The sequence below is a fragment of the Strix uralensis genome, chromosome 2 (assembly GCF_047716275.1).
Source record: "Strix uralensis isolate ZFMK-TIS-50842 chromosome 2, bStrUra1, whole genome shotgun sequence".
Lineage (NCBI taxonomy): Eukaryota > Metazoa > Chordata > Aves > Strigiformes > Strigidae > Strix > Strix uralensis.
In genome coordinates, this window is record NC_133973.1 from 20,950,999 (window position 1) to 20,969,335 (window position 18,337).

Sequence of the window (18,337 nt, forward strand, 5' to 3'; positions counted from 1 at the left end):
AGTAGAAAGGCTTTACATATTAAGCTGTGATGTTCCCATTCTCTAACAAATTAATATAGTCATAAAAGCTAGCTTCTGTCAAGTATGTCCAGGGACCAGGTCCAAAGTCAATGCTAAAGACTGATAAGGCACTTTGAATTCATTAAAATAAAAGTTGTCTCTTCTCTGCAGGGTGCTGAATGCAGTTCATGACCTGATGTGTATACAGTAGAGACTTGTTAGCCACAAGAAAAGAAGTATATAAAATAAACAGAATGGCTTCCTTAAATTGTCAGTCTTGGGGATTTGTCTGTCTTGGGGATTTTTCTTTTTTTTTTTTTTTTTTTTTTTTTTTGACTACCCATAACATATTCCCATAAAGATTTATATTCTGGCCTTTGTTGCCCAGGATCTTTGTCTCTTACCCTTTATGCTGGAAAAGGAAATTGTATATTAACGTAAATTGCTACTCCTGATACTTCTTTTCCTTGACTGATGGTTTTCTATTACAGGCTTGCAAGAATTCAGGCTGGAAAGAAACCCAAGCATCTTGATTGAAAGGATTTGATACATTCTTTTCAAATTCATGCTATCTAAATCACAGCAGGATGACTTGTAATCAAAGTTTTTCAAAAAGAACATAAATTTGGGGAAAAGGAAAAGGCCCTTCAGCCCATTGCAAGTCATCTTGGTTAACACAGTTCCTCCAGAATAGTATCTCCCTTCTTTAATGACCCCAGTGCCTCCAATTCCAAACTTGGCTCAGTAGGCTATTGAAAAATTGTATTTCTCTTTGAGTGAAAAGTACTTCCTTGTGTTGGTTCTGAATTTCATTTTTTCAGCCACTTCCATTTGTGCTTTCCTGTTCAGTCTTTTATACTCAGCCAAACAGTGAGTCAAGCGTTATCGAATAAGGTTTTCCACCCTGTATTTCCGAGAGTAGATGAGTTTGTAATTCTCTCTCTTTCTCAATTTTTACAATGAAAAAAACTAACTCAGCTGTGATTAGGTACAGCCATTTACGATCCAGTACACTTCAAACCAGACTTCTCTTTCGCTTCTTTCCTCTAAAGTGTGTTTTAAGCTAATCTTTTAAAACATTGGTGTTTGAATCTTTTCACCTTTTTTCACTTCAGCTTTGTTGGCTCTGCTTTTCTGTACCCAATGGCCACAGTGCAGCAAAATATTATTCTTTAAAGATTTTTGGTTAAGAGTTTTAAAGCATTGCTCTCTTTGCATTTCTAGTCTCTCTCTCCCTTTACTAGCTGTAACATGGAAACACATTTTAACCCTACTGTCGGAAGCACAGTGCAGCTGAGACGCACCACTGCCACAGCAGGCCCTGAACCTTCAGCATTTTGGCATGGTGCGCTGCATGTGCAAGGCACATGCTCAGATTTCTGCCCTAGAAACACATCTTTGTCATGCTGTTACTCAGCCTGTTCACCATTGTGTACACCGTGCATTGAAAATAACCCACATAAACCAGGACAGCCCATACAGGGCCCCCAGATGGGTTTGAGAGGAGACCCAGGCCAAGTGCTAAGCTGTACTGATGCTTCTGTCAGCTCCTGAAGGAGCTACTCCCATGAAGCGCACACACAAGCCAGCCTCTCCAAGCACCACAGCACTCAGTTTTGTCCATGGCACGGTCATGGCCAAAGTCAACATAGAACAGATGCCCCAAATCACTAATGCAGCAAAAAAGGGGGATGGCTAGGCAATTGATTTCAATGCTCTGAAGAATGCTTAAATATTACCTTAAAACACCCTTTTTCTGTATTCACCATCTGAACAACCTCACATGCAAAAATTAATAGGTCAGATTAAATCATCTCCAAAGTCACTCTTTGAAGATTTTGCTTTTATTTTATTGTTCTGGGGAATGCTGTAGTTTCGAGTTTTACCAAGGTCATCTTTCATCCAAAAAACTTAATATAATTAGTATCAATTCTGTATTTTGTGAGGCTCACACTGTAAGTTATTAACTGTGTTTCAAGTGGAGTGTCACAGAAACCAAGGGCAGAGAGAGTAATCTTTTCAGCTTCAAAGGCACAGTTGATGACTTTAGTTCGCTGGTTAGTGAGAAAGACGTGCATTTTTTATTAAAGGTGTTAGCAATAAATTTGAAACTAAGCATTTTTCTCTCTTTTTCTTTCATTTACTCATTTTTAGACCTTGTTGGCACCTTTTCAGTCTTTTTTAACATCCCACATGGCATTGGAACAGTTGCTTTAGTTGTCCTTGTTGTTAACTGTAATGATACTTAGTTATATACTTTTGCTTTTAACGGTTAAGCACTTCATCAGTATCCTGACAGCACAGAACTTGCCAAAATCTGCCTTATGCGTAACATCAGAAAAAAAAAAAAAATCTTGGTTTTCACTGGTACTGCCTTTAAATAACAAAAATATCTCTCTAAATAAAATGTTAGCCTTGTGACTTGATATAAATACAGCAACAATGAAGCATACTCAACAGAAACTATTTGCCTAATCTTTCTTCTTGTTATAAGAAATGCATTATATTTCCCTTCAAACTCATCATTGAAGATACACTTGACAACGCCTTTAAAACAAACCAAATCAACCAGAAGTCTAAATAAGATCCTAAAGACCATACATTCAATTCTTTCAAGTGAAGTCCAACAATAAATTTTGAAGCATATTTACAGAGTCTTCTTTACAATAAACATTCACTTTTGAGAAGAAAATAGACATTAAATGAGAAGCCTTTTTACTGGAGAAAGGTTTAACAAGAACCAATGTATGGTTGTTAACCTCAGAGTAATTTAACTGAGAAACAAGGCTCAAGTTTGTAACAATGAGGATAGTTAACTGACGAAGAGAAACACCAAAGGAAATCGTGGATTCTCCAGTTCCTTAGGTCCTAAATTAAGTCTACGTATGTTGTGGTGGATGCTGTTTAATAAAATAAAGGTTTCTGTTCCTCATTATAAATCTATGAGAGTGAAATCTATACAAGAATTTTGGCTAACTGACCCAGTGGGTCCCTCTGGACTTAGCAGATCACAGATTTTATCTATGAATAACATACTAAACTACATATAGTGCCACTGAAAATTAATGAGCTTATGTATACATAAGATATTACATAGAAGAAAGGATATTATAGCCTGTTTTCCTGTAGAGGAAATTCTTCACATATCTGCAGGTCATTCTCAAGTTTATGGGGCACTGCAGGCAACACTGATAGTACACTAAAACCAGACTGTTCTCTCTTTGGACTGGAAAATCCAGATTCATCCAAACCTCAAAAATACCTGACAGCTAGATGGGATAAACTCATTTAAGCAATTTGCAAGCCAAACTGCTTATAGAACTGTAAATACTTGATCCCCAAAGTCTCTTTGAAATCAGTGGAATTCTGGCTTTTAAAGCAGCAGGTATGAATATCTAGAACTTTTTTTTATTATTTTGAAAGTCACAAGATTATTAAGCATGACCGGAGTATGAAGTCAGTATGAATAATATAGCTTTCATGTCTTGTTTACATCTGAATGTTGAAAATAACTACACATTAATAAAATGTAGGAAAAGTTATGACTGAGGTCAGCACTCAACTAGAGGTCAGATGAAAATGGTCAGTATGGTTACAGTCTTCAGTAGACATTGACTTTGATGTTATGCTTTACATAGAGGTGGTGATACTGATAACTTCAGTCCTTCCCATGTACTTTTTTGAAAGGCCTGTTTTTTCTTGCTAGTTCCACATGGAGGCTGGGCAGAAGGAGTGCTAAGGCCCTACGATCTGTGACCCCTGAGGGAAAGTCTCAGGATGAATTCAGAGCAAAGGGCTTTCTTTTCAGGCAGTAAGCATGCTTCCAGCAGAAAGGACTCTTAATTTGGAAAACCTATCATACTGCTGGTTTACAATAGAGACTGTTAGACTGCATAATTCATATGCAGTAGAAAAAAACCACAGTGTGATCAGAGCTCAGGTTAGGAATGTTTGAATTCCTGATGCATTGCTGAAGCCTCTCTGGAGCTCAGCTATATAATGGAATCTTTATCAGACCATCAACCAATTGTGATACTTATCTGTACAGTACTGCATTTTGGGTTAAGTGATAATCCATCAAGACTGGAAATCATTGTGTACTTTTTAAGTTGCATACTTCATTACTGCAAGCTGACATCCGGATGGATTTGTTAGCACTAGAAATATTTGTTCCAGACACAAAGAGCAGGTTCTTAATATATGATATTATGATATTTCCTTTCATTTATTCAGCATGCCTGTGTTGTAATCTCTCTCTCGTTTATTATGTTCATTTACATGGCAAACTATTCAGAGTATGAAATCTATCTTTATTTGTTCCAGAATGCAACAGCCTCATTTCATGAATAATATGACCAAATAACATATAATAATGACGACAGTCTTTATCTTACATCATAATAGGCAGAGAAAACTGCAGTTTCTAAATTGCGTATTTCTTTGCTTTAGCTCGTAAAAGAAAAATTGCAAAGCCCAAGTACATTTCACGGCAACTGAGGTAACTAGCATGATGCGGGTCATGTTGCCAGAATTTCTGTTTGTGGCTAGACTGCTTCAGTGCTGTGCACGTTGACTTGACGATTACTGTTGGATTGATATTACAACTATAAAGCATCTTTTAAAAGTATTTGAGAACTAGGAATTCCACACAAACATTTGGTTTTAATTTTGTTCTGCTCATAATATAAACATCAGGATATTTCCATTTTTGTATCATGTAGTGATAATGCAGTTTCACATTTAGTTTCACACTGCATGAAAAAATACTTTCCTTCATAACAGCAATCTGATGCTACTTACTGCTCTGTTGCACTATTTCCTCTGAGCCACAGGAAGATATCTTCTTTGGATACAACAATATCCAAAATTTCTAGCCTTAATTTTAGAAAATATAGATTATTTTCGTACTATGTTTGTACTGCCTCTTGTTTGGAGCTAGCATACTTTTGGTCTAAGATCACCATGCATGTGAGCATGTACTGTTTGTCATGATTCTGATTCTCTCCAGACTTACTTAGAAATCTGTACGAATCTAGCCAGTAAAGTAAGAAACTGCTTGAGTTTGGGTTTGTTTTGTGGTTTTTTTTGTTTGCAGTTTTTTTTGGTTGGTTGCTACAGGGAGATACCTTATACCATAAGGCTAAAGCATAAGAGGAACACCTGAGGTCTCATAATTTTTTTTTTTTTTTTGCTTCTATCAAATTTGTGTACATGATCCACTGCACTAATATTCTCAAAAGCCACTTTCATTATATTAATAAGAAGTCTTTTCATGGCTGGGTGTCTATCAGACCTAAAAACCAAAGAGTTCTTTAGGTTATAACAGATGCTACAATCTCCGCTGTTGATCTTAATTTTGTGAGCTTTGAGAATTCGCAGCATTAACTGTACCACCAAGCCTGTCTAGTGGGATAAAACCCTAATTAAATGTAGCTTAGGGAAGGGAACAAATACTCTGTCTCCCCTAAAATTGGCACTGTGGACTACTAAGCCTCTTGAAAATACACTTGTAGAACTTTAGAAAGTCCAAGTCCTGTTCAACACATGAGAAGCCAGAGAAGGCACAGACACATGAGCATTAGGTAGGTACACATTAGAAGAATAATTTATTGAGAACAAGCTGACAAAATAGACTTAACCATCAACACTATACAGGCTTTTTGTGTGTGTCTGTTTTAATCCTTTTGTTTTTCTGTCTTTCCAGAAAATCTAGAAATCAGTGAGTCATGCAACTTACGCAGCAAGTGAAACCAAATGAGCTGTATATTCTGAAGAAGTCAGAAGAAACACTGAGAGATCTACAAAGAAACAGATAGAACTAATAACAATTCACCTTCCTTGCTTATGTTAGACAAAAGTATTCTGAGTTCCCCTGTGCATGGCATAGTTCTTGTGCATCCTGCAAGTACCACAGGAGAAGAGAGGAGCACAGAACTGCCTAATAATTTTTTTAACTCTGTGTTCTAATTTCCTTATCTTTTCATAAACATCACATTTGAATCTCACCACAACAGTATATTTTGATACAAAAAATTCAACTGTTTGATCCAAAAAGAACAACTCTCAAATCTTGCCATCTTGCTCTCTGCTCTCTGGATACACATGATCTCTGATTTGGGTTTGTCTGCCTGGCTGCACAGCAGCCTAGAGTATGGCCCAAGGAGCCATGTGCCTGCTGATGAGCTGAGGCTGTACACAAGCAGAGCTGTGGACTGTTTCTTCCAGTGTTGAAACCCTTGGTAGAAGAGAACACATGGAAAAGGGGGCAGTGTTACAATCCTGCATCTCCCCTCTGTACCTGTTGGCTAGGAGTGGACCTTGGGAAACTGGGCACCATTTCTCTTCCAGGTCTCCCCTATTTAGTCCATACATGTGCCAAAGAATGGAAAGGTGCTCTCTGTTCCTGGTCTCTCTATCAGCAGGTTGCAGATGCTGCCTAAGGAAGCTTTCCCAGCTACTACTCAGCTGTAGCTTGCGGATGTTTCACCTGGGTAACAGATAGCTCTGACCAGACACAGCCCTGGAGGTTTCAAGACTTAGGGAAAGAGGCATGTAAAATAGGTTTGGGATTTCATCATGGTCTACCTTAGGTTTACCATGATTTATTAGCACACCTTCTAAACGGCTGGCAAACAAGCAGTATGAAAAATAAAGGTAATGAAAGAAGTAATTTTAAAATCAAGGGATGGCATTTCTTGCAAGATGGGTGCTGAAGGCTTACTTGAATGTCTGGTGAAAAAAAATAATCTAAAGAACTGGTGGTTTGAACCTCAAATTGTTTGGCCTCCTGGGAAATCTAGAAGTTGTATAAGCCAGTAGGATATTATTGTAAGAGAAGAGAAGATGAGAAAGAAGAAATAAAAACTGGAAAGTTGTAATTTTCTTACCTGGTTTGAGTAAAACCAGACACAAATTGGATTTTATGTTACTGCTACAGCTATAAAACAACTATCTTTTAGCATGCTGTCATACAAAACTGCTTTTAACATTAGCCTAGAATCATTTTTTTATTATGAGTTGAATGCAAGTAAGCATACACAACTATATTTAAGATACGTCTACCCTCATTTCCTTTGTCCCTCACATATCCTGTACCTTTTCCTTGCTTTGTTGTTTCTTTCTCTGTCAATATCTGCAAGTGTCAAGTTATATTAATCTGATATTGTGAAAGAAGAATACAATCACAAGGAAAGAACTGGTAATGCTTAACATTTTGATACAAAAAAACCTGACGACTACAGGTACTGTCCAAGTAGTTTCTGCATTTAAACTGCTTATAATGAAACAGGTATTCTTTTCTTTTTTTTTTTTTTTTTCTTTTTTTCCCTCATATAGACTCCAAGGTAAAAATGGGAGAAAAGAAAGGAATGTCATTTTTTAGCTAAGGTGGTTGAAATCTATGATATTAAATAGAAATATTCACACTTAAATTAAATTCATAATGGTTTTCAAAATGATCACATCTTGAAATGCTTCCTCAATCCACTGTAAACTATTCTTCTAAATTTAGCTCCACAGATCTCCTTTAAGAAATCTTTCTTTTATACTGGACGCAAAACCAATAAAAGCAAAGTGGATTATAATAAAGCAGGGATTTCGTTCATATATATACGTGTATATTCATTGTCTTTGTGGTCACCCAGACTATTAAATAAACTCTTGAACTGCATAGTGCAGCTGCCTGGGAGCAGCATCATATCTTTGCTGTATGCAATGACTTTTGGAGATGTTTTTAGGCGTTGCTATATAAAGCTTTGAACATTCTGGCAGTCATTATACAAGTGAGTCAGCTGAGACTGAATCACCCTGATATGTGCAATTGAACTGAATGGATCTATCTTTTGAGTTTGGGATGTTCTTGCAATGTTAATTTTGTACCTATCGGGGGGGGGGGGGGGGGGCAGGGAAGATTTCAATCTTCAATAACAAGTCAAAATTACCAAGTTTTATAACCTCTTTGAACTTTTTTTTTTCTTGGCAGAAAAAGGATTTAAATGTAAAAAATCTCAGTGTGTGTGTGCAAGATTAACATAATGCCAGCCTGTGGGAGGGTTTTATGTACATTTGTGTGCACAAGCTTTTCTCCTCTGTGAATCCAGAAATGCAGAGCTGTTCTGACTTGAGGTGGCTTCTCCTAGACTGTTAATCATGCTCCCTCTCCACCTACAGGACTTTGAAGGATTGGCACAGAATCATCTAAATTAGCTTTATGCTAATAAAGAATTTCTCCAAGGGAGTCATCCTTTGTTTCACTACTGGGGAAAAATCCACAATCCTCTCCTGCCTCTTCCCAGTCACAAAAGGGAACACTAGCATGGATTCATGCTCAGATTTCACAAATAACATTACATAAATCTGATAGAAAGGAAACTACTCATACAGTGTATAATTATTCTTTCCATAGTCCTCTAGAATTGCTTCTTCTCATACATTTTATTCTCATTTTGTCATACTTACCTCATCATGGTTATTAGGCTTTAAGATAGCCTTGACAAATATATAAAGGGCAATACTCTCCACTGGCATCAAATTGTGTTTAGATTTTTTGAGTTAGTAGGTAATGTACCAGTAAAAGAATAATTAATTCCTGAAGGACTGAGCAGAAAAGCAAGCATACGATTGTCTGAGAAAGTGAAAAGTTTGACTAATCACGATGTTTATGAATTATCATGCTGTCATCCAACATGATCAGTAACTTTTTTTTTTATATTTACTAAATGCCACGCAAATTAAGACAGAGATGGGTCACACAGTTCCAGAATTAACTGATGATGGTTTGGAGAATTTTTTTTCCCATTAATTCAAGCTTTTGGTAATGATGAGGTACAATCATTATATAAAATGTCTTAAATTTACAGACTCTCTGAGTTCTTTATATCCTATATCATACTCCTGTAAAGACATCTCCTGTGACTGGATGTGGAGTAACATATCCTCAAGGTGGACTATGTAGAAGTTGTGCATAATAGCGGATTGTCTTGTAAAATCTTCCTGAGGTGATTCACAAGTATCAAGTCATAATTTTAGAATAGGATTAGTGAAATCCATCCAGCAAGACTATGATGTCAGCTATTGGAAATCCAGTTCAAAGATGTTATTAATTGCTATGTACTACACTATGATCTGGGGCAAACTTCTGTTTCTTTAAGGCATGATCAAACAAGATCTGATAAAGTAAGATAAAGAGAAATGTTGCTTCCAATGTACCCGGAAGCCAAAACACAACAAAAAAAAAGTTGTTTTGAAGGTTGAAAATACATGAATAGCTTCTCAGCTTTATGTCCTTATATACTCCTTCATATCAAAAATCTTATTGAAATAAGGAGCAGAAGTGTCAAAGGATAGTATGTTTATATGGTACTTTTTGCGCAGCCAGAAACATACTACTGAAAATTTGATCCTCTCCAAAATGGCTCTTATGACGTTTGCACCTCTGGTGTGTAGGTGCTCTGACAATCTAGATAAGATTCAGTCTAGTATTTCAGGATGGCAGAACTCTGCCTTCACAACATTCACTGTAAGCTTGTGAACATTATTTGTTTATGGGTCCAACAAAGGTAAGAGAGGAAGAGAGCTGAGGAGAGCCTCTTGTCCATTTGTCTCTGCCATGGGCATCAAGCATTTTTAAAGAAAGCAAGGATGAAGGAAGTCGTAAAACCTCAATAGCTACACTGCATCACTGCCTCCTATGCATTTAGAGTTTCTCCACGAAATGCCTTTGCCACTAATTCAGTGGATTCATTTTCTGCATTGAAATTGGAAAATAATTCTTCATCAGAGCCATGATGACTTTTCCTTTTTTAAAGCAAAACTGAACAAAATGGTGCCTTCAGCTTCCTCCCAGAGTGTATCTTTAAACTTCCTCTCCTTGTTCTTTGATCTGTCTCTATTTGTGGTCATCTTTCAGTGTGACACCCCTATTAGTTGTCATCCATTGCTGGATAAAACAGCAACTACTTCAGCCTTGTTCTAATCATTCATGAATAGGATCACTACATTTCTTTATTTTTGTTTTTCATATATCGTATTTCTAAGCCCTTTTGTTTTGTTAAACTTATCACACCTTGCTAGTTGCAATTACTTTTGCATCTGGTTGCTTCTGATTTTATGCCTGGTTTCCTGTTTCTTCCACACTGATATACTCTATGTCTTATGCTTATAGTAATCTCTTGTTTTCACATTTTTGTGGTTCTTGGTTTCTTAGATTGTTAGATAGACAATTTCATTAGTCTATTACATGTGTCCCATTTTTCCTCTGCATTGGGATAGACTGTCATTTTTCAAGAAACAGTCTTCCCACACTCCTTCGTCTCTTAGATTATCTGCCGAAGAGACCATATCTACCAGTTCCCTGAGGTTGAAGTAGTCTCATCTTCTCAGCCATTTTGCTGCACTCACTTCTTTTTTTCTGGGAAAAGCGAGTACTCATGTTTTAGTGATTGATCACCTTCACCCGGATTTCCTTCTTTTACTTTCTCTTAAAGCAGTATCTCTGTTACTGTAGCATCAAATTGCATGCATTCTCATAGATGTTAGAGCTGAAGCTTAGAAGAGGCCTCTCCTTTTACAGATCTTTCTCTTGATGCTGGGCACACAAATGGTGGAAATGAACACTTCAGAGTAAAGGAAAATGACCTCCTAAACCACACTTACGAGGTAACACAATGCCTAAATAACAGCGGTACACTAAATACACAGTCACAACAGAGACATATTTTAGTTATGACCACATAACAGGAAGAAGAAAACAATTCATTAAGGACAGCAAGCACCAACATGGCACACCAAGCTCTTCGTCCTTCCAGTATCCAAGCCCTCAGAAAGCTGGGAAGTTTCTGCTGCTTGACTCAAAACACTCTTTCACAAAGACATGATTATTCCCATCATTCTGTTCCTTTTCAGGAAATGTTCCTCTTGCAACCACTCAGACCCATGAACACTGGGTTGCTTTCCATGACCTGTCCTTTTTTTCTAGAAGGAAAGGACTACTAAAGCACTCTCTTTTTCACTAGAACAACGATATTTTTTTCACACTATCAGTAACATTAAAGCTTAAAAATGTAATTTCAGGTTTGAAATAATTTATTACATCAAGGCCACAATATTAAAATACCAATGCCCTTGGTTGGGTGATCTGATACTATCACAATCTTTATAGAATGGACGCGCATTTAGCTCAGCTTATTTTTGCAAGTTAGGCAGGTCACTGCAACCAACTCGTAACAATGCTTCCAGAAAAAAAAAATATTTCATAACTCTGTCTTAACTTTCTTGAGATAATTATACCTCATCATGTGAATACTTGCAGTGTGGTAAGTAAATATTTCCTCCTTGCACAATGAAAGCCTTCAACAGACCACATAGGGACCTTCTGCCATTTCACTCACTGTGAGATATTACTAGCTACCCAGAAGATGATAATCTGTGAAACCTTAGACACACATCTTCGCTACTGAATAGGTATCTGATCAGTCACTGAACACAACAGTAAAATTAAGCTTCATATTTTGCTCATAACAAAGCAAAGCATTACTAGAGACATTAAAAAAGCTATAACAGACAAAACCCCATTGTCTGTTATGGATGGGGCACGGGAAGGGGAGACAGAAATTTCAGCTCATTAACTCTAGTTCTGGTAAGATAAAGACACCCCTAAGTTAGGAACACCTTAAACTGTAAAAGACTAGCAAGGGTGATGTAATGCGATGCCTCTTTGTTATCAAGCAAGATTGCATCAACAGTAATTCCGATGCCGAGACACCTATCTTGTTTTAAAAATTAGCACCCAAAATAACCAGTCTTAAAAGGTCATGTTTATCTAAAAATAGCTTGCTTATGTTTTACATTAAAGTTAATTTACTAACCTTAAAAAAATTAAATGCAAATGTATACAAATAATTTAAGCATCCTGTCAAAGTTCACATACACACTGCTAGAGCAATGAAAATATTCAAGGTCACATGAAATCTTTCTTAAGCATGTACCATCCTGTGGATTATTCTGTTAAATATATATCTTGAACTAAAGTGTTTGAACCCTCTCTTTAGCAATTTCTACCCTTCTTAAAAATCAAACCTTTAATTCCTATTTATAAGGTGGTTTTCAGGCCATAACAAAGAAGCATACTGTACCTCTGGTGCTGATGGCTGTTGCCGATGTGGTTGTGCTGGTTGTTAAGGCTACAGTGGTTGTGACTGTTGCAGTGGTAAGGGAGGGGATGACAGTAGTGGGAAGCAAAGTGTTGAAAACATCTGGTGAGTGGAAAAAAAAATATAAAATAAAATCATATCATGCAAACAAAGGAGAACCATAATTGTGGTTTAATTTGTAAATACAAGTATGTCGAAAAATGACTAAATTAAAACATGATTAACATAAATTATTACCGGTACAACAGAGTACCTATAAATTCTTGACATTATATCACTCTCAATTTTTATAGTCAATCTTCAAGCATATGGAATTTAAAACACTGTTAAAATGACCAAGTTTCCAAAGATGTGGAGAGTGACTGTTTAAGTGACAAGAATCCATTTCTTCACTGAGCCATATTAAATGTCTCATATAGTAGAAACCATATACAGATGAAACATGCTGTGTCAGAGTGGGAGATGAAAAAAAACAACACCATCATGCTAAAATAAACACACACGTGTTAACGAGAAATGGCTGTATGTTAAAACACCCACTTTCAGACAGACTCAATGGAAGGAAAAGGGGAGAAAATGCTACTAACTATAAAAGCTGCTTTTTCCGGATTGCTTTTCTTCTTCCCACACATTTGTTTAAGACACAGTTGTCTGCTAAGATCCAGAGCAGAGTGTATTTCAAAATCTTTAACCTAATTAGCAGGCACAGTCATCTTTCAGTCATCTTTAACACTCAAAATTTATTGTTAATACACACATCAGTATTTCTCTAAAACAGCTTAGAAGTAAAAACCAGAAATACTAACAATATTACTATTAAAAAACCTGTGTATACAAGTCAGGAAAAATGCATAGCCCTGATGACAGCGCCTTACAAAACCCTTCAGCTTTTGATCAAATAAATGCTGGTATGTCAGGCTTAGGTGTGCCACTGCTTCATTGCAGAGGAACTAACACTGTCTGTTGCAAAATGGTCCAGTACAGAGCAGAACATAACATAACCAGATGTACAGATAGAAAATACTTTGATTACACTGCTAAAAGCAATAAAGACCAGTATCACTTTGCTTATAAAGTGATTGCAGGTTTTAAAGAACAAATAAACAAAAGCCCCGAAGAGAACTAGGGAAAAGCACTTCCATGAGGACATAAAAAGCATCTGACATTTTCCAGATTATTTATACCACAGGTTTAAAAAGAAAGGACTAGTTTCTCAGGAGTTGATGGTGAGTAACCCATTCCACACTGATTTCAGTGAAAATACTTCTGAAGGGTGCTATTCAGTGCAATAAAAGAGTAGAAATCTGACCCACGATCTGTCTTCCCTTGCTGTGGAAAGAAATGCAATTGGTCTCCAAGTACCATCAATTCTGACTCAAATCAATGGAAGCTGAAGTAGCTCAGAGCTTTACAGTATGGGGCCCTACAGAACACATTTCAGACACAGGGTCATGTTCAGCATTGCATAATTACTCTCTTAAGACTTCAAATTAGCATGCTTACCTTATTTTCATACTGGATGACAGATTATTTTGCCACTTTAAAAGTCTCCTTGTCAGTTTACATCTATGAGTCACCTACAACTTTCTGTATTCCTCTGGTTTTGATAAACACCAGCACTATTCTCTCTGGAATCTATATTTGTGGAATTTTCCACTTTCGAAGCCATCAGAAAATGGCATGAAACCCCTCTTTCATCTGTTGTACACTGATACTTAATCTGTTTCTCAGTACAAAATATTCCTAAAACAGAAAAATTAGAACAGGCTTTTAAAAACCCCCACAGTGTAGCCACATTAATCACAAGGAAAAATGGTAACATTACCTGGAGTGTGAGTATCACAATAATTAAACAGAACTGAGTATAACAAGAATTAGAAGTAAATTAACATGTTAAAAAGATACATGTCACATGTACTGATCTATGCAATTGCTTCTCATAAAGGGAAACTCCTTCCCTGATAAGTATCTGCTAAAAATGAAATCAAACAGAAAAAACACCACCTACTTCATAAGGAGAGCAAAGCCCTGTTTATTAGGAAAGCTTTACAAATCAGTCTTGTACGTAAAACCTAATTAGTGGGACTTACAGTTCCATTAATTATCTTTCTTAAATATGCCGTTTACTTAGGACTAGGCAATGGCAAGTTAACAGCAACTGGCAAATACAGTTATGGCTTTATGACAGCGCTTTCCATTTTGTGAACACACTGTCTACCTATTTTACCACATAATAGCTTAAATGAGTGACTGGTGAATTTAGAAGTTCATTGCTCTCTGGTTTCTCTTCTGATTGAAGTATTTCCAACAGGATTTCTTGTTTTAAAAGAAAGGCTACCTAGGAAACAGACTAGTTAACAAGAACTAGGCTATATCAGTGTTTTAATACGGATGTGATAGATTATTTTTTTTTTCTGATCAGATGAAGAATAATGAAAACTTGTGCAGAAATTAGTTTCCTGATCAAAGTCACAAACTCTGATGCCAAACATGAAAATGGCAGCTTGTCAGAAAGCCTCAAAGAAAAACATATGTTCTCAAAACATAAATACAAGCAATAGCATTGGCTTTGTTTCTTTCTTAGCAGAGTAAGGAGAAATTCACCATGCAAATGACTGCAGTTGGTCTGCTTTGCTCACAGCATTACAATTACTCGCTCTCAAAGACTACAGTACAGGATTGCAACCAGAATCAGCAGCCTGAAGCACACTGCATTGCCCAAACAATGAAATCTAAATCTGTTCTGGACTCTAGAAATGCCTTGTTCATACCTGCTTAGATGCAAGGCTCTGCCCAGTAGAATTGCTTCTTTAATGACATGAAAGTGTACAACAGGAACATATGTGTAAAGCAACAGAATAGCTCGCGGCTCTCCAGACAACACATTCTGGAGCTCTTGGACCATACACCATCCTTAAACCTGATTTTGGACAGCCCAAATCCAGTCATTGATGAGAATTCTGAAAATCACCCAAGCCCTACATTCAAAAGACTTATGTGTACAGGGCCCCTCTGTCCTACTGAGTCTGACAGAAAGGCTCCTTATCAGTTCTTCCAAGAAGATTTATGGATTCTCATGAAAATTTTACTTGCCTTTGCCTTGAAAATGCCTTTTGCATAAAGAGTGCAGACTATGCACTTCAGAAAAAAAGAGAACTAACATGCAGTGCCCCTCATTCTCTCATCAGGTATTGTAGGTGTAGGACGTAGGCAGGTTTGGTAGTTCCCAAAATCAGACAGACTACAAGTATAAACTTAACAGCACAGGCTTCTGTTTAAGGCATACAAATCCCTGTGTTTTAACGAGGGTGTGCTGTTTCATTTGCATGCCAGAAAAGGGAATTACAGTTTGACCTGTTTCTAGTCCTGTAGGACTTTTTGTTCATAGTTTTTACTGCAGAGCACACCTATCTTACACCACTGGTGAGGCACACATTATGTTATCCAGAGCTCCCTGTTGGCTGCTGCTCAGAAACACACTATCAAAGGGACTATGTAGATTGTCCTCTAGAGCTCTCTGTCAAGAAGGATCTTGACAGCATGGATTTGCAGATTTCTGCCCAAGAAACCTGTGTTGGAATGAAACTCAATTCCATTTTCTGGCCTTGCAATTTCTCAATCTAGTTGTACACAATGTTCAGCTGAAATCAAATTTTTGTTTATGACTCTCATACCACCAAATACTGAGGATCATTATGACCAAGAGATCTTGTAGAGTGGAACTTTTTAATTCAAGTAGCCATACCCAAATCAATGCACCGGATTGCTATTTCAATAATACTAAAGTATTAATCCTTAGCCTCCTGTGAAGCAGAAAATAGCTATATTTTGCAGATGGAGAACCAAAGAAGATAGAAAAGCCATGGTCAAAGATCTAGTCAAGCAATAATTGTCACCATTAATTTTGAAACCTTACTCTTAAAATGAATGTTTGTTGACAGATATTCAGTCAAAAATTCAATAATGTATTTAAGTCGGTATTCATTTCACCACCTTGCTACTTCTGAAATACAAACAATTCACAGGGAACTAATTGTTTTCCTAGATGTTGTTGGAAATAGAAAAGAGGTTTAGTCTTTATACCAAGGGGAGTTACTGACTCCAGTCCCAACTCTTTGTCACGTATGTTGCCGCAGGTTATACAGGTAAGACCTGAACTGGATTTTCAATGAAAGAGACAGGCTCCTAACCTCTCTCTAGTGGCACAGGGGGGTTTGAGCTGAGCAACAAATGCTCAGCCAAGAACTCTCTTTTCAGTGAGGACCTGATGTAATGTCACACTTCAGTGGATGCAGAGAAAAGTATGGGGAAGGTTTTAGAAAGGCATTCTCCATGGCCACTACTGTCTATTAGCGTGCCATCAAGCTACACAACCACTGGCAAGGTGAAGGCCGACAGCAGGTAATCTGATCACTGATTGCGAGTGGACAGTGGAAAAGGAGGAGCATGCAACGCCTGGCTTGGTCTGGAGGCTGCTCTTTAGCAGAGGCACAGATGTAGTCTGTTCATGAGTGGCAGAATAGTGTTGTACAAGATCAACTCAAAACACTGTCAAGCCCTGCCTGATCAAAATTTCCTGTTTGCCTCTCCTTCTTTCTTGAATTGACGCCACATTCTTCTTACTAAGGCAGGAGACATTCATCCGTTTAAGTGCAGGGAGCCTGGACAATTTACTCTCACTGCCGATTTGGCCCTAAGCGTTTTTACTCTCCATTTCTAAAGAAATGAGAAATGGTTCTGTTTGGTTTAGAGGGCTTCTGTGAAAGATAGATCTGACCTATTGAAAATATTTGACTTGTTTGGTAAAAACACAACCAATATTCTGAAATGACTGAGCACAATTCAGACAACAATAGCTGCAATTGATAAAAATGTAAAAGCTTTTGTTTCAAGCTTGACAACGGCTGACAGAAAAATTAAAGGACAAAGTGATAATGATGGATGGCCCTTGCTGTATTTTGACTGAGAATGAAAGAAATTTTAAGTGGTAAACTGAACTGAGTGATGACCTACCTGGGAAACAATCTCACTACTCTGTGCAAAATTTAATCAGTCTGTGGTATGTAGTACTAAATAATTTAGCAAGGTTTTAAATTCAAAGGGAGCTGCATTTAGCCTTGCTCCAAGAAAATGGGATTGAACAAAAGGATCATTCAGCTTGAATATCATGTGCCAATAGCTCCTCAGCACTTAGACCGAATGATCATGAAGGCACACAGACATGAGGTCAAGAGGTTCTTTTTGCTAATTGATTCAGATTTATGAAACACTGAAATGGCAATTATGTGCTTGACATTTTTGCTAGCAAATCACATGTCATTAAAAAATATCCAAATCCTTTTAACAAAAGCTCCATGTAGATCTAGATCCCAAGTTAAAACCATTAGAGACTTCCGGTGGATGAGTTCATAATGCAAGACATGCAGCTGGGCTAAAATGACTAGGCAGCTTAGAAAGAAGAGAAAATAAATTCACATAGTCCCCTGATTCCAAGACGTTTCACGGGCCTGGAGATGATATTAAATGTAAGATGTGGGACACCTCATTAAAGTTTGATTAAACATAGTTTTGTTGCACAGTCAGGACAGAGGAGAAAAACCCAAGTGCTAAGAGATACTAGGATTTCGATCTCATTTCTCTTTTTTCCTAAGTTAGGAACTGGGAAGAACAATAGTTCCCTCTTCTTATAGGAAGTTTGATAGTTTGTGTTGGGTTATTTTTTCTATTTTGAAAGCAATAGGTTTCAGTAGCAAATGAAGGAGGATGAAGTATTACAAATTTACAGCAAAAAAGACAATGTCTCCTGTTTTCAAACAGCCAAGCAAAAAATTGGTATCTACACATTCCTGGCCCAAATTCTACCCTTAGAAAGTTAAGAATACAATTTGAAAGAACAAAGCCCATTTCAATATTAGTACTTAGTACTGGCATCATGGTGTCATCCCAAATCACATAAAAGTTCATCCTTTAAAATGAGGACCTGGTATCGCACCACGGCACGTTTTATAACACATGCTCTGACCAGAATTACTTATGACAAAATAAAAAATGTGATGAATATGAAAAAAACAAGGTGTAGTAGCAAGTTATTTCTGATTATGCCATCTCATTTGACATTGAAATATGAAGAAAAAGTAAACTGCCCTTAATGGTCTTGAAAGAACTCCTCTATTGAATATATCATGCAT

General features: G+C 37.1%; 1 protein-coding gene across 5 annotated transcripts in view; it reads right to left on the minus strand.

The window, feature by feature from the left end:
* CADM2 (cell adhesion molecule 2) overlaps positions 1–18,337 on the minus strand; it is a 691,822-nt gene that overhangs the window by 39,488 nt on the left and 633,997 nt on the right. For 4 of the 5 annotated variants that reach the window (XR_012627403.1, XM_074857862.1, XM_074857852.1 and 1 more), the window contains one exon: positions 12,132–12,251. The exons of the other annotated variant lie outside the window; for it this stretch is intronic. Coding sequence is in view for 3 of the 4 variants with exons in the window: in XM_074857862.1 (XP_074713963.1) it covers positions 12,132–12,251 (120 nt within the window). In the remaining variant the exon portion in view is untranslated. The remainder of the gene's footprint in view (positions 1–12,131; positions 12,252–18,337) is intronic. 5 annotated transcript variants of the gene reach the window in all.